Raw genomic sequence first — 14,929 nt, forward strand, 5'->3', positions numbered from 1 at the left:
CAATAATTAGACGTTTAATGACTAAAGATTTACAAATGTACGTACATACATACATATGTACATATATTACAACTGTACTTTTAAATAGATCAATTGCGAAGTAGACAAAACTTTCCGGGTTCACACAATGCGCGATAATTGCCTTTATAATGCAACATCTGTCGTACATATAGAATTCACATAACTGACATTTTTCTATGGGAAATGTACTATGGGATATTTACTACAAATGAGTCAATTTCGCACTCAGTTGCGGCGTTAATTGGTGCGGTGTGTTCTCTGTGGGTAATCAGTGAAATACTAAGACTAGCAGAGCCCTCAGAAATCTCAAACGGCAGTTCAAATATACATATTGTTTACGATGTGGCGCAAATTGGGGCTTCCTCCTTTATTTTTAAAATAAAGCTGTTTTTCATTTATTTCACTTTATTTATATATGTAAAAACGTGTCACAGATGGCATATCTGCAAAGGTTTTATCCCTTATATGAATATATTAAAAGCTGACATTTTTTAATGAGCGCTAAGCACGTTTGTGCTGTGTACAATATTTAAAATTAGCTTCTGCGAACGTACGCATATACATATGTACAGTAGGTAGAAAAAGTAAGTTATCAAAATGGCAAGCACTTCAAATGCTCTCACTTTTTTTTCCTTTATCGAATATCGATTTTTTTGTATATGTTCGGAAAGTACCGTTATCAAAGTACCGCAGTTTATGGTTTTTTGGCGATCGCGTGTTTGGTGAGAAATTTTTGTGGTATTCTATTTTTTTTTTTTTTTTTTTTTTAATGTGAGTGTGTTGTATGGCCCCCTCAAAGAACTGACGTGTCAAAAATCGAGAATGATTGGGCCATCCTAAAGATGCGTATTGCTAAAGAGAACCCTCAAAAGATGACCGATTTAAGGGCTGCATCTATAACATTTGGATAAATTTTGCACAAAACCTGCACTTGAAGCTTGTCAATTTCTTGCAACAACGATTGGGTCAAATAGCAGCCCAAAATTATGGATTTTGTCGATATTAAACAGTTTGATAACTTACTTTTTCTACATGAAATTTACTGTTTGTGTGTAAATTGTGATATCTCAATTTGCTTTCAAATCAAGACCTGTATATAAGAACGGATGAAGTATTTTGGAATAATAAGTTTTGTATTAGTTAAAGAAAAAAAGTTTTTTTTTTTTTTTTAAACATTCAGACTTTTATTTTGAAAGCCAGCAAACAATTATTGTAGTGAATTTTTCTTTCCTCGATTACAGTAAAAATCATACCCCGGATCAATTTTGGCACCATATCATTTTAGGTTACTTTCGATTTAAGACCATTCACCATCAAAGGTTTCACATCCGATGGCTCAAAACCCCGCGTCTCCGGTACGTAGCGCCATGTGAGCAAGAAACAATATATACAAACACCACCGCAGGGCAAGAAACAAAACGGACCAATTAGACTCTCTACAGGGGGGAAACACATCCCGATCAAAAAATTCCCAGTCCAACATGAAAAGTTCCCAGTAGCCATGGCCACAGTGCGAGGGGGCAATTCAAACAGTTCTTAAAAGGAAAAACTCAAAATATTTGTGGAAAATGTATCTAAGAGATGGTGCAACAATTACGTTTAGGCAAACTCACCTGTTCCTATGAAGAATGGTATTGGTCCCAGGCCAACATTGAAGAATATTATAAAGGATGCCATTAAAATAACGCAAAGCATTGGGAACCAGCTGACGTAATCCTATAATGAATTTTTAGATGTAAATACATTAACAAATGAATATAACAATTACAATATGAAAAGCGGTACGCACAATAAACTTCAAAGCGAACCCCAAGCCAATTAATGATACAGCACAAGCACCCGCTGAGAGGAGCATGCAGGGACGTCTATTGAATTTCTCCATTATAACCAAACTAATGAGCGCACACACGAAATTCAATACACCAGAACCGAAATTCAGCCAAGTGGCATTTTCCGAAGAAAATCCACATTTGGTAAATATTCTTACTGAATAGAAGAAAATACCATTAATCCCACTCAGACCTTGACAAGCGGTAAACGAGATAACAATTAGCAGAGGCAGACAAAATTCTGAGTTCTTTAGCACTGCGCAAAATCCGAGTATTTCACTGGAGGCAGCCGCCGAAGCCTTCAATTCTGCAATTTCGGCATTTATGGTTTCTTCAGCATTCTTGCCTCGCAAACTTCTCAAAGACTTCCTGGCCAATTCTTCATCTTGACGCACCTTAATTAACCAGCTCGGCGACTCGGGGAACCAAAAGGCCGGTAAGAAACCAATCAGTACAAAAATCAAAAAGGCACTCAAAGCTAATTCCCAACTCTTCTCATTGCCATACACTTGTTGTAAACTGAATATTTGCCCAACAACAATGCCACCCGTTATGCCAAGCAGTGTGAAGACGCCAGCACTGCCCCGCAGATGTATGGGCGCGCACTCCAGCAAATACATCGGTTGCGAAGTATAGATTAGCGCAGCCGAGATGCCGATCAAATAACGACCGAGAAACATCATCTCGACGAGGTTAACCATACGACAAAAATACAAAAACAGTCCAGCAAAAGATAACAAAACTCCGCTGAATATTAGACAACCCCTTCTGTAATGAGAAGTGAGGAAAAGCTGGCGAATGAATATTCTTAGGCACATACAGACTTTTTACCTTCCGAATTTGTTGCTTATAGATCCAGAAATAAAGGAGCCCAAAATACCGCCCACTTGGAAAATGGACACTATGCTAGCCCAGAGTATGTCAGCATTCGTCTCATTGAGTTGAACGCCGTATGTGTTGGACACACTACCGATAGTCCATGCTTTTATGACCTTGACATTGACCATGCTTACGATTAGCTATTAAGGGAATCTTACTCAAGCTCACCTCAGCAGGCGTATTCATAACCCCCAGCGCATAGCCAATGGGTATAACAGCGCCAATGGTGGTCCCAACACAAATCAGCAGCAGCATTGGCGTCCACCCAACTTGTTTCGGCTGTTTGTATTTAAAAATTTATTCATTTTATTAAAATACAATGGACGGACAGTGATGAAATTTGCACAGCGTATGCTTACATCGTTCGGCATTTCGTGGTAAATAAGTTTTCTCACTTCTATATTAAGTGTATCAGCAAAGGAATTGTATTTTGTTTGAAATGTGTTTTTTAGTGAAAATATTTCCGTCAAAATTACAAGTCATCAAATCGACTGCAGGCTGTGTTCATTACGAAACAAATAAATTTAAATATAGTGTAATGTGGAGTGAAACAGCTGAAGCTGTACGCAAAATCTAGGAAGAAAAAAATCGAGAAATACAATGGCAAAAAAATCATCATTTTAATTTTCGAAATGTTGGAAAGGTTATATATACTTCATATTTCTTCAGATTTGGAAAAGGTGAAAGTTGATATATCAATAATCAATAAAGATATCGAAACGAAACTCTCTTGACATGCAACACTTCTCTCCCAATAACAATCGAGATCGATTCATATCTTTCTCTAGTCTTTCTTATATGAATATTTCCATCCTTTTAGTTGACTTTGACGAACAGTTTGTTTGTTTACACGGTGAAGAACTTGTTACTTAGAGACTTCTCCACTATTAACATGACCGCTCATCGACTTAATGATGTGGTATGATCTGCGCAGAATCTTCTATGCTCTCTCTACCGAAAATCACTGATCGTTGGAAAATCGTCATAAGCACGACGTCAATACCGAGGAATCTCCATCGAAAAATTTCTATTTCGAACTCTTTTGATGGCCACCACGGCCAAATAGTGTCAGTAGCAATTCCTCTGGTGAGCGGTGAACGGCGAACGGCGAAAAGCGAAACGCGTCGAAAGTGGAAATTTGGAGCGGTAGTGACTTACTTTCTGCACGCGAGTGACGTTGGACATTTTGCTCTTCATTTTTTTACCCGCCGGCTCTTTAATTCGTCATTTATCTATTTCATACTTTTATTGGCAAAAATAGTGAATTGTATAAATTTAAAAATACAGATAAAGAACTTTAATAAATTTAATAATAGTGTGATTTAAGCTCAAAGCCAAAATGAATGAAGTACATATTTACGGGTATATTAAAAGAAAGTAGAATTCTAAAGATAAAGTGGTTTGGTAAAATTAAGTAGATCCAGTTAATCGTGGAAATGGAAGTCAAGTAAATATGCAAGTTTTTTTTTTGATGCGGTGCAAGAATTGTTATATGCCGATATGGATATATACACAGGCGTGCTTATGTACATATGTACACACATACCTCAAAAGTGTTTATACGAGTATTGAATAGTAATATTGTTAGCAAAGTGACCGTATACGTATGTATATTTGTCAATAGTGACGTCACGTCAAGATATACAAATCCAGCTAAAAATAAAGAACCAAAGATACATATATTAATGCACATGTACATATGTATGTGTACTTTTTTGTAGAGCCTTGTCTGGGTGAAGATTATCGTAAATGCAATCGAGCCGATGTGTTTCTTCCAGTTCTTCTAGTTAAACCCAATATCGTTGTTTTCAGGGGCTCCGTGTGTCGGAACATTTCAAAAAGCAATTCGATATAATCACAAATTTTCTATATTTGTGTCGGTTGCTAGAATGTATTTAACTTTTGACATCGTAGTAAGGGTGATGAGATCACGAAGTCTAACATCGCTTAATCAATAGTAGTGATATGAAGAACGTATATTACAGGTTAAATAAAAAGAATATTTTCAGAACGATCCCTTGTCAAGTGGGTTAAAAGCAGAATCACTTCAAAAACTGCCTCTCGTTGGCTTTCGTTATTAAACTCAATGAAGAAGATGCGTTTTCTCTCGTACGCGCTACAGTGGTTGCAGAAAATGGTTCTGCAGTAATTTTTATCTAAAGTGTTAATATAATGGTAAATAGAAAAAACTAAAAAATCGGAGTAACAATATTTTCTAATAATAAGGGAGAATAATCGGGATAGTTTGTTCATAAATACTTTCCTTTTTCAATATAAATTAATGAAATATTCTCTAAAAAATATTATCTGAGTTTTTATACTCACTTCCACGCCTACAAAACGTTGTGTTATTAAAAAACAGAAAGTGTTGTTAATCGATCGCTAATTAAGCCACAAAACTAAAGTATTTCACAACGGATCGGTTATTAAGCAAGATCAATGAAACTAGGTCGCACATGCCCGATGTCAGAAGTTCATTTTGCTTAACAGCGAAAGTTTCATTGATATGCGTTCGAACATAACCCCTCCTTACTTGTTTAGAAATATTATTATGATGTTCGGTTATTGGCGCATCTTAGGCGCTGTCTGTATGCATACTACGTACACAGCCAATGAATTTAAAACAAATTTTATTTTTTTTTTTTTGGAAAAGTCACTGAACGAAAATTTGTGTGGACATAATTGTTGTTTTACTAAAGTTTCCTGACTCGACTGTCACTAAATAAACAGCGTGATGGCTGGCACATTTCCCACATGTCTATACTGCTTTGTACATATGTTTGTAGGTGACAGATTTCACATTAAATTATTAATTACAATAATTATTTTTCATGTGTGCTAATATTTATACATATACATATTATTTGCTGCCCCAAAAAAAACGCAAAAACAACAGCTAAAAATTGATATGATACACTTTCCATTACACCATAATGTATGTACAGACATATTATGTATATATAGTACGAGATATGTAAACATATTGCCAAAAATAATTTACAAAACGCACAAAGAAACCAAATTATTTTACGGTTTCGATATCATCATAAATCTCTCCACCTCATAGGAGGTGCAGCACGGCGAGTTGAATTTTAGACAGAAAAACTGAATGAGCTTCACTCCATAGAATTTCGGTAGCGCCACCGCGAAGTTATGACTAATGACATCAAACGTCAAACGCTGGCAGGTGGGCGATCTGTGAGGACTTTTAAAAGCATTAATACCTGCGAAATATAGCATAACTATGACCACCCCGGCTGAAGGTAATTTAAGTTTAGCCGCCTAAAATTAAGTTTATGATTTCCGAAAGGAAAATAAATTAAGAAAAAAACACGACAAATGCGATGATAAATTTTATGGGCGAACTCAAATCAATTTACGAAGCATCTACTGTACGATATGACACAGGGAACTTAAACTGGCCAAACAAAAGATTTTCGCATGGATTACTGTCATAAAAAATTATCCGATCTTGACAGAGAACTTTTTTTATTGTACGAGCTCATAAATTTATACATACATACTTATGTATGTTAAACAATACAATAAAATGTTTATGAATAGATTTGAACTATATACAGACGAGTATGTTTGTATGTACTAACACGAGTAGTTGCGTATAAATGAGGAATTCTCTATTAACGGGAAGAAATATTTTTATCTGCTTTGATACAAATATTCAAAGTATACATTCAGTTACGAGAAGCCTCAATTACCGAACTATTTTGACTATTTTGGAGTGACTACTACTTTGATCTCTAGGTTGGCCTTCACCTGTATGGGCACAGTATTTTCTATTTTTATACTCTCGCAACAAAAGTTGCTAAAGAGAGTATTATAGTTTTGTTCACATAACGGTTGTTTGTAACACCCAAAACTAAACGAGTTAGATATAGAGTTATATATACCAAAGTGATCAGGGCGAAGAGTGGAGTTCAAATCCGAATGTCGTGTCTGTCCGTCCGTCCGTCTGTGCAAGCTGTAACTTGAGTAAAAATTAGTATGATGAAACTTGGCACACTTATTTCTTGGCACCATAGGAAGGTTGCTATCGAAAATGAGCAAAATCGGACCACTGCCACGCCCACAAAATGGCGAAAACCGAAATCACATAAACTGCCATAACTAAGCCATAAATAAAGCTATGGAAATAAAATTTGGTATGAAGGATCGCACTATGAAGGGGCATATTTGGATGTAATTTTTTTGGGGAAGTGGGCGTGGCCCCGCCCCTACTAAGTTCTTTATACACATTTCGCAAACCAATAGAGCTATATAAACCAAGCTTTCTGCAGTCGTTTTTTTTAGCCACTTCCTAATACAGTCCAAAAATGAAAGAAATTGGATCATAACCACGCCCACCTCCCATACAAAAGTTAGGTTGAAAATTACTAAAAGTGGGTTAACTCACTAACCAAAAACGTCAGAAACACTAAATTTCACATAGGAAATGGCAGATGGAAGCTGCACTCAGAATTTTTTACAAAATGGAAAATGGGCGTGGCGTCGCCCACTTATGGATCAAAAACCATATCTCAGGAACTACTTGACCGATTTCAATGAAACTTGGTTTGTAATAGTTTCCTTACATCCCAGTGATATGTTGTGAAAATAGGCCAAATGGCTTCACAACCACGCCTACTTCCTATATACCAGAACTTTGAAGACGATCTGAATCGTTTACTTTACAATATATAAAGTAAGCACTAGTGAAGATATCGGTGTAGAACTTTGCACAAATACTATGTTAATAGTGTGGCAGCCCCATTCTAAAAATCGCCGAAATCGGACCATAGGTTTTTAAGGCCCCATATATCGAACACGAGGACCTCGGTGCTTCTAACCTAATATTATGGTTTCCAACTTTCAATGGACTTTATACAATATATATGACGAATATGTGGGTCAAATTGTGTATTATATAATATAAATAAAGTTAAATAAATAAATTGCGAGAGTATATAATATTCGGTTACACCCGAACTTAGCCCTTCCTTACTTGTTTCTGTTGCAAATTGTTCGGAACAGCGTTGAATTCGAAAGATGGAATATCTTTTTCAAAAAATAGCTCGAACTTAGCTAATTACTATTACTCAATCACACTTTTCATAAACATTTGCAGGTAAACACATACATCACATGTACATACGTTCGTGGGTATGTAAACAGAATCTCCACCGAATACTAAATCGAAAAGAAATCGCCATGACGCACAAATTTACCACAGATGTTAGAACGGCCGGGTGTGTTTGAGTTCCACAATAGTTTTGGAAATCAAAACAGCTTATGTTGCTAATAATAAAGAAAAGCGTACAAGTTCAAAATAGAACGATTGGATAGGCATACTAAACATACGTACAAGTATGTAGCAACGCATATTTATGTATACTATATGTGTAAATTCCTATGTAATTTCGTTTAATAAATGCATTTACAATTTATGGAAATGCAATTCGGCACTTAACTTTTGTACTTTTATAAGCGTAGCAAATGCAAAAATATAAAATATGAAAAATTTGAAAAATATGCACTTCAATTCTATGTAAATGCCATGTGTACCAGTATTTATATAAATATATGTATTATATATATTTACATAAGTGCGTTTGTGGAGCATTTGCACATGTTTGTTATATTTAGCAGATCTTCCAAAGGTCCGAACACTATACATATATGCATGTATGTAAGTTTTAGTTCGGCTGATCTGCGTTTCATTCCATTACAGCTTTTGATCTTTTCACAGCGCATGCAAACGGCGTGACCAAAGATCCGTCAGAGAGACGGCGAGCTTGATCCAGCGTTTGCATGCCGGCTTGTCATTCGCAGTCACAGTCGCAGTCGCGATCGTTTTGCTTTAAGCACCTAATAACATTCAATTTAATTATGCGGAAAACAAGGCATATGTCTGTTGTAGTGTGTACTAGTAGGTGCTGTTTCACGTCTATAGTACCCCTTTAAATATATGCAGCCCCAGACAGTTTGAGTTGTGGCCGGTTGAATAAGGCGTGTAATTACATGCATTTTGTTGGGAACTATTTTTTTTAATAATAAAGTAATAAGTTAAATTATAATATATTTAGAATCAATAGATTTTGTAAAACAACGCAATTAATAGGAAAATTTTATATTAAATTTACTCGCTAAGTTTATCATAAAATTGCCATGAAAACAAGAACAATATTATGCAATTGAAATGAATACAAGAGTTAAGAGTGTAACCGCTTGAGCTGACGAATCGATCACAACGTATGTAAGTTTGTGGTCTAAATAAACTAAATTGAATAGGAATTCATTAATCCATTTGAGAAAGCAATTTATTTGTGATATTGCAAGCAAATTCGAAAAGAAACACACACATTTGAAGCATATTTAAACTAACAAACCGCTCTAAATAGAAGTCCGTGTGCATAATAAATAAAGATATGCAGTGGAACTTCTCTATCTCGAATCACCATAATCCACAAAAAAAACTTCAAGTTAGCTCTCTAAGTCTCTCTCTCAAGTTAGCTCTCTAACTTCGAGTTATAGAATTTTCATTAAAGCAAAATATTTTTCAAAACGCTGTAAAATATAGATTTATACACTGTTTTATTTATTTACTACTCATAAAGTTTTATGTACATACATACGTTAAAACGTATATTCTGTGATTTTATTTGATGCAGTTTGCTATTTTTTGGCTCTTGACGTCTTTGTTAAATGATTTATGCAATCTATAAGTGTAATATCATATTTTTTGTTCGCCTCCATACGATAAGAGGGACTCTTTCACAATTCTGTCTCGATAAATAAATTTTAAATTTTGTATTATGACTTGGTCGAAAATTTCGATTTATGGAAGGAAATTTGTATGAAATTTTACTTCTATTTCCAATCCAAGAGTTTGAGTTATGGAGAACTTCGAATTAAGGAATTTTGAGTTATGGAAGGAAATTTGTATGCAATTTGAATTCTAAACGCTATTGCCAATTCAAAAGTTCAAGTTATGGAGATCTTCGAGTTATGGAATTTCCACTGTATTCTGAAATCTGGCTGCTTGTATTGATATCGCAATGTAAAATATATACGTTGGTTGTATGGAAATAAGAAAAAATTCCGACTATTTGGACTTATGGTTCATTCTCACCAGTAGAAGAGTAGTTTACAATTAGTAAATTTCACTACAAGGTATACATATTGCCAAATTTGTGAACAAATAGATAGATATGTGTACAGAGAAGTAAATATTTATGTTCATAATTAATGATTTGCGTAAAGTGTTCGATCCAACCACTTGTGATTATTTTAAAATACCCCCTCGAAATTAATACACAGTATTCATTTGCAAAGAAAATTCTATGTCCCTGCTCAAATTTTTATACAATTGATAAATAATTTCTTTACTGTTCATATCTATGTTTTGTAGAATCCATGCCTTGTAAATACAGTTGAACTTCCATAACCCGAAGTTCTCCATAATTCGAACTCTTGAATTGGCAATAGAACTCAAATTTCATACAAATTTCCTTGCGTAGTTTGAAAGTCTCTAAATGTCGAAGTTTTTTTGTGGATTATGGTGATTTGAGTTGGGGAAGTCAACTGTATATATGTTTGTTGTAATTCTTCTAGGTAGTGCAACGTATGTATATGCAAAAAATGATATCCCGCAGAGAACTTTGTAGATTCGAATTTGATTGCGTTTGAACACGAACAGCCCATTTTACAATTGTCATAAAGTATTCTGATGAGTTTTAAACTAGAAGGTCTCTGAAATCTGTACAACTAAATTTGTCTCTTCGAATTCGTAAAATTATTGGGGACATTTTTTGACGTGTGTTAAAAAAGTTTTCAAGTATATCGAATCACCATTCGTATTGGGTTGAAAAACTCAACACTTTAGAACCTATTGCTTCTTATGGGGTCTACATTCTTCTTTTCTTGTGGGGTCTACTTCAAGCACATTAGCAGGTGATTTGTTCGAACGCTCATGTTCCTATCAAATCTGAATTTAAACAAATATGCCTTTATTTATAGTATTTGCCTACGGTCCGGCAAACGTACAAACGTACACACACCTTTCGCGCTAAACTATATTCTATCTATGGATACTTTGCGGTATACCAGCAACAAATTACTTACATGGGGCTTTATACATAGTTCATAGTTCATAGTTCAAGGTATTGAAAATCCCCAAAGGTTTTTGCAATAAACGATATCTAATTTGCCTAAAAAAACCTTTGGATCTATGGAGACCCTTCTTAAAGCGCGAATTTTTATCGTATAGATTATGGTTTGATAGTATAATTATTAACTTATTTAGTTGAACTTTACTATACAGACTGTATAATAAATAATCCCGAAAATTACCACTAATGCAAAAAAAAATAGAAAAAAAATATTTTTCTGTATACATATTATACAAAAACCGGCCCTACCGAAATACTTTCTGGTAATGAACTCGGATATCATATTTTAACTTTGCTTTGTTTATCACATTAGCCTCTTGCTACTTTGAATGCACAGTTTGTTTTCTTTGGAATTAAGACTAAACAGCAGGTGGTGCCACATTCCAGAAAATTGGTTGTACGAACCATAGTTTTTCGCCAATGCATACTTTCAAACTTATCAAAACACTATTTTGTGTCTGAACAATCAGAAAGTAGAATTTAGAAACCTTTTAAACAAGTGAGATTACTAAGAGCATACCAAGTCTGTTCGTGAGTACTTCCAATTTAAAAGTTGATTGTAAACTAGGATCTGGTTTGGTTATTTTCCAAATATTTTTAAATGCTTTAATTTTTTTTTTGATCATGATCAGGTATATCATAAGCATTATAATAATAAAAAATAAATAATTAAATACTGTGGACTTGAATATACATTTATTGCAAAATATTTGGCCTTGCTCCAATTTGAGTAATATTCTTTGGAAATTAAATATAAAATTATTTCATTTATATTAATTACGTCCCTTATTAAAAAGTTTGTGTTTTACCAATTGCATATCACAAAGTAGTCTGTTCGCAAAAAGAAATAGGCGATCCTCCAAGCAAGTACATAAAAGTGTCGGGCTGTCCATAAATAAAAGCACATACTACATATGTACATATGTATGTACATTTATGTATTTTATATATCTACACTTGAATGTAATATGAATATATTCTCCCTCTGCACGCAAAGATATCATAAAAGATCACTTTCTCAATGCAAAATATTCAACTCATTCATTCCACAATATCCATAACCGAGTTGTCGCAACTAAACATAAAAGGCCGATGATCGATAAGCTACTGCTTTTAATGGTAGAAGAAACTTAAAAAAACGTGTATTTCAAATTCAAAATTATTTAAAATCGTCGTGTTATACTAAAATGTAAATAGGTTAATTTAACGTACATATGTATGTTTTGTAGTTTATCACAAATTTGCGCCCACACAATACAATATTTCAGTGCCGACGAACAGCTGTCGTCCCTTGCCGCTCATCAATATATGTATGCCAAATGTCACATTGGGAGTCAAGCCCCAGCTGGCTCGAGTTTTAGTTTCTTCTAAAATTGCCTACTTTTTTGCATTTGCTCATGCTGCCGCACTAGTAATAGCCCCGCTATGTTTCTTCTATTCATAATTCATATTTTTATCCATTCAGACAAAATTGAAAAAATGTGTTTTTCTTTGATATGCATGTACCCACGTATGTATGTATGTATGTATATGTCTAGGCGCGCTTAGTAGCCACTCACAAAGATCATAAAGTGTCTTGACTGTGTCATTGAAATAAAAAAGATTTAAATTGAATTAAATTTCTCATAAATACATGCAAAAGAGATAATAAAAGCAAAGTTGCCTGCCAAAATGCAGCTGTCATTATACATATTTACATATTTTCTCATTATACATAATTGGCAATTTTGCAAAAAGTGACGTTTTCTCGTACACATATGAAAATCCACTTAGTGCCAAAGTGATCCACATAGTGGTGATGGCGTCGCTGACCCACTGCAACTCATTCAAAGCGAACAACGCTTTTCGGTCATTAAACGCATCCTCCGAAAAGTGGGCGCCGTATACTTGTGCACAGTAATAACAATGACGACTGGCGTCAGTGGCTGTCATTAAATGACAGTTTGGGCAAAAATAGACAATGCACAAAACCTACTAGGAAATTGACGATTCCATTGTCGGATGCCCGTTGTGAAAATACACACATACATACAGGTGTATATAATTTTAGTAACTGTAAATTCATATGCGAAACTTAGTTCGCTTATCAGTTAATTCATTTGTGATTTTGTGCGATTATATTATTGTTAGTGCCACCTGTGAATAGGTTAGGTATTTTACGAACAAATATTGTTGTGTAGAATATTACTCATACGACATGTCGGTTTGACACCTTTAAAGGATTGCGAATGTGTTTTGGTATGGTGTTCAGGATTAATTTTTGACAAGATAGATTTCTCTTATAAACCAACTTAAGAAATTGAGAATGAGAATGTATGTATGTATACGAGTGGTGTTCAAAACTTAACTGAATTTTTATTTTTTGAAAAAAATATTTATTTATATTTCGTCTACATCAATGTTGCCGCCTGCAAAATAGTACCGTTTCGGTAGTATGTTCCAGTACCAACACTTCCCAAACTCGATTTTTGAGGTAGCCTTCGGCTTTTCCAGCGATTTCATCTATGACGACGACTATAAAACGACGGTCCTTTAAATTTTCCATTTATTTTTATTTTCATTATTATTTATTGTTATTTATTTTTGGAAACATGAAAAAGTCACTCGGAGTCAGACTGCGGCATCGTTACAGTATTGTTTTCGGCCAAGAATTCACGAACAAGCTACAAGGTGTGAGCTTTTAACAAACGAAAATCGTCAAGCTCATAAAAACATGTCTAACCTCAGCGTATCAATGAATTCTATCGCACTTCAGAAGCATGTATAATTGTACATACACATATCAATATAATAAAACAACAATTGCACTTTTGGACAATTGGGTGTTTTTAAATTCCTGTTATTTTTTGAACACATCTCGTATTCGACTACCCTTTTAATAATCGCATGGGAGCTATTTTTTAGAAAAACGGTTGTCCAAACACGTTAACGAGAAGTTTTTGAATATGGGGGCGTTTACAATAGCAAGCTTGAAAGCGTGTCCGGTTTCGATCCCTGTATCCAGAAGTCACGTACCCATCACATGTAGCGTCAGTGAAAGTGCTGCTGTTCTTATATTTACATGTGGGTATGTTTGTATGCATGAGTCCGTGTCTTAAAGTATCCGAACACATATGGGTATAATAAATAATTCAGTTTACTTATTAGCATATTAACATTATTTACCAACTGGTATGCGACTGGCCCTCGTGTTATTTCCTTCCGCTCACAACAACAAAAGTGTTTACACCGCTGTCCCGATGCAAAGCGATAAATACAAGTACATAAACAACTTACAAATAAATATATGTACATATGTATGTGCATTTGCGCAATATGAGCAACAATTAGATTGAATTCATATAAATAGTTTATATTATTTCTTAATTTGTGACGCACTCTCGAGTACGTGCTTTACTTGCTTAGCATGTGCATTATATAAAACGTTTTCCAAATATTAATTCATGATCACTGCGGTTATGCGACGAGTTGTACGAAATTTAAAAATTAGTTTATTACTCGTCGTATTTTCCGAAGCCACAAGTACTTCCTTCCATTTGTACACACATACATATATGTACATACATACATGCATATATATGAATGTCGCATGCAGTTCAACAACATTTGTGAGTCACACAATTTAGTCTAAGTTAGCAAAGTTCACTCCCAAATCACCCGACAAGATTTTGTTTTAGTTTCCCCTGCGCCGATACACTCGCGGATTAGAAACTGGTTGATAACACATGCGTTCGATTAGATATGTTTGTACATAAATGTATTCATATATAAGTATTTATAAAGTTAAATGAACCGGTGTGTTCTTATCAAACAATCGTCTCGCCTTTTTTCATACAAGCCTACCTTTGTGTGCACTTTGTTGGTGTTTTCACAGTCATGTTTTAAGCGTTTATGCATATCCGCACTTGTGTCGACGCACGTGTGCCAGAAAATATATTTAAATTGCATTCGTATACATATACATAAGTTCATAGTTATATACATACTATATACGGGCACGAATATATATCTTCAATATATACTTATATAAAAATT

At 34.5% G+C, this 14,929-nt stretch overlaps 1 protein-coding gene across 1 annotated transcript; it reads right to left on the reverse strand.

Annotated features, from left to right (window-relative positions):
- Nucleotides 1–1,187: 1,187 nt before the first annotated feature.
- On the reverse strand, nucleotides 1,188–3,425 carry LOC105221348 (solute carrier family 2, facilitated glucose transporter member 1-like). The gene is made up of 6 exons (XM_011198257.3): nucleotides 3,089–3,425; nucleotides 2,898–3,008; nucleotides 2,682–2,842; nucleotides 1,811–2,618; nucleotides 1,635–1,737; nucleotides 1,188–1,556 (listed from the first exon to the last, which is right to left on the reverse strand). The coding sequence occupies exons 1-6, from the start codon at nucleotides 3,098–3,100 to the stop codon at nucleotides 1,303–1,305; spliced, it is 1,449 nt and encodes a 482-aa protein (XP_011196559.1). The 5' UTR covers nucleotides 3,101–3,425; the 3' UTR covers nucleotides 1,188–1,302.
- Between the last annotated feature and the right edge of the window lie 11,504 nt (nucleotides 3,426–14,929).

The sequence above is a fragment of the Zeugodacus cucurbitae genome, chromosome 6 (genome assembly GCF_028554725.1).
Source record: "Zeugodacus cucurbitae isolate PBARC_wt_2022May chromosome 6, idZeuCucr1.2, whole genome shotgun sequence".
Lineage (NCBI taxonomy): Eukaryota > Metazoa > Arthropoda > Insecta > Diptera > Tephritidae > Zeugodacus > Zeugodacus cucurbitae.

Coding starts and splice junctions, on each gene's coding strand:
- LOC105221348 (XM_011198257.3), bottom strand. Junction 1,738..1,810: donor GGTTCGCTTTGAAGTTTATT/GTGCGTACCGCT, acceptor AATTCATTATAG/GATTACGTCAGCTGGTTCCC. Junction 1,557..1,634: donor ACCATTCTTCATAGGAACAG/GTGAGTTTGCCT, acceptor TTTCCTTTTAAG/AACTGTTTGAATTGCCCCCT.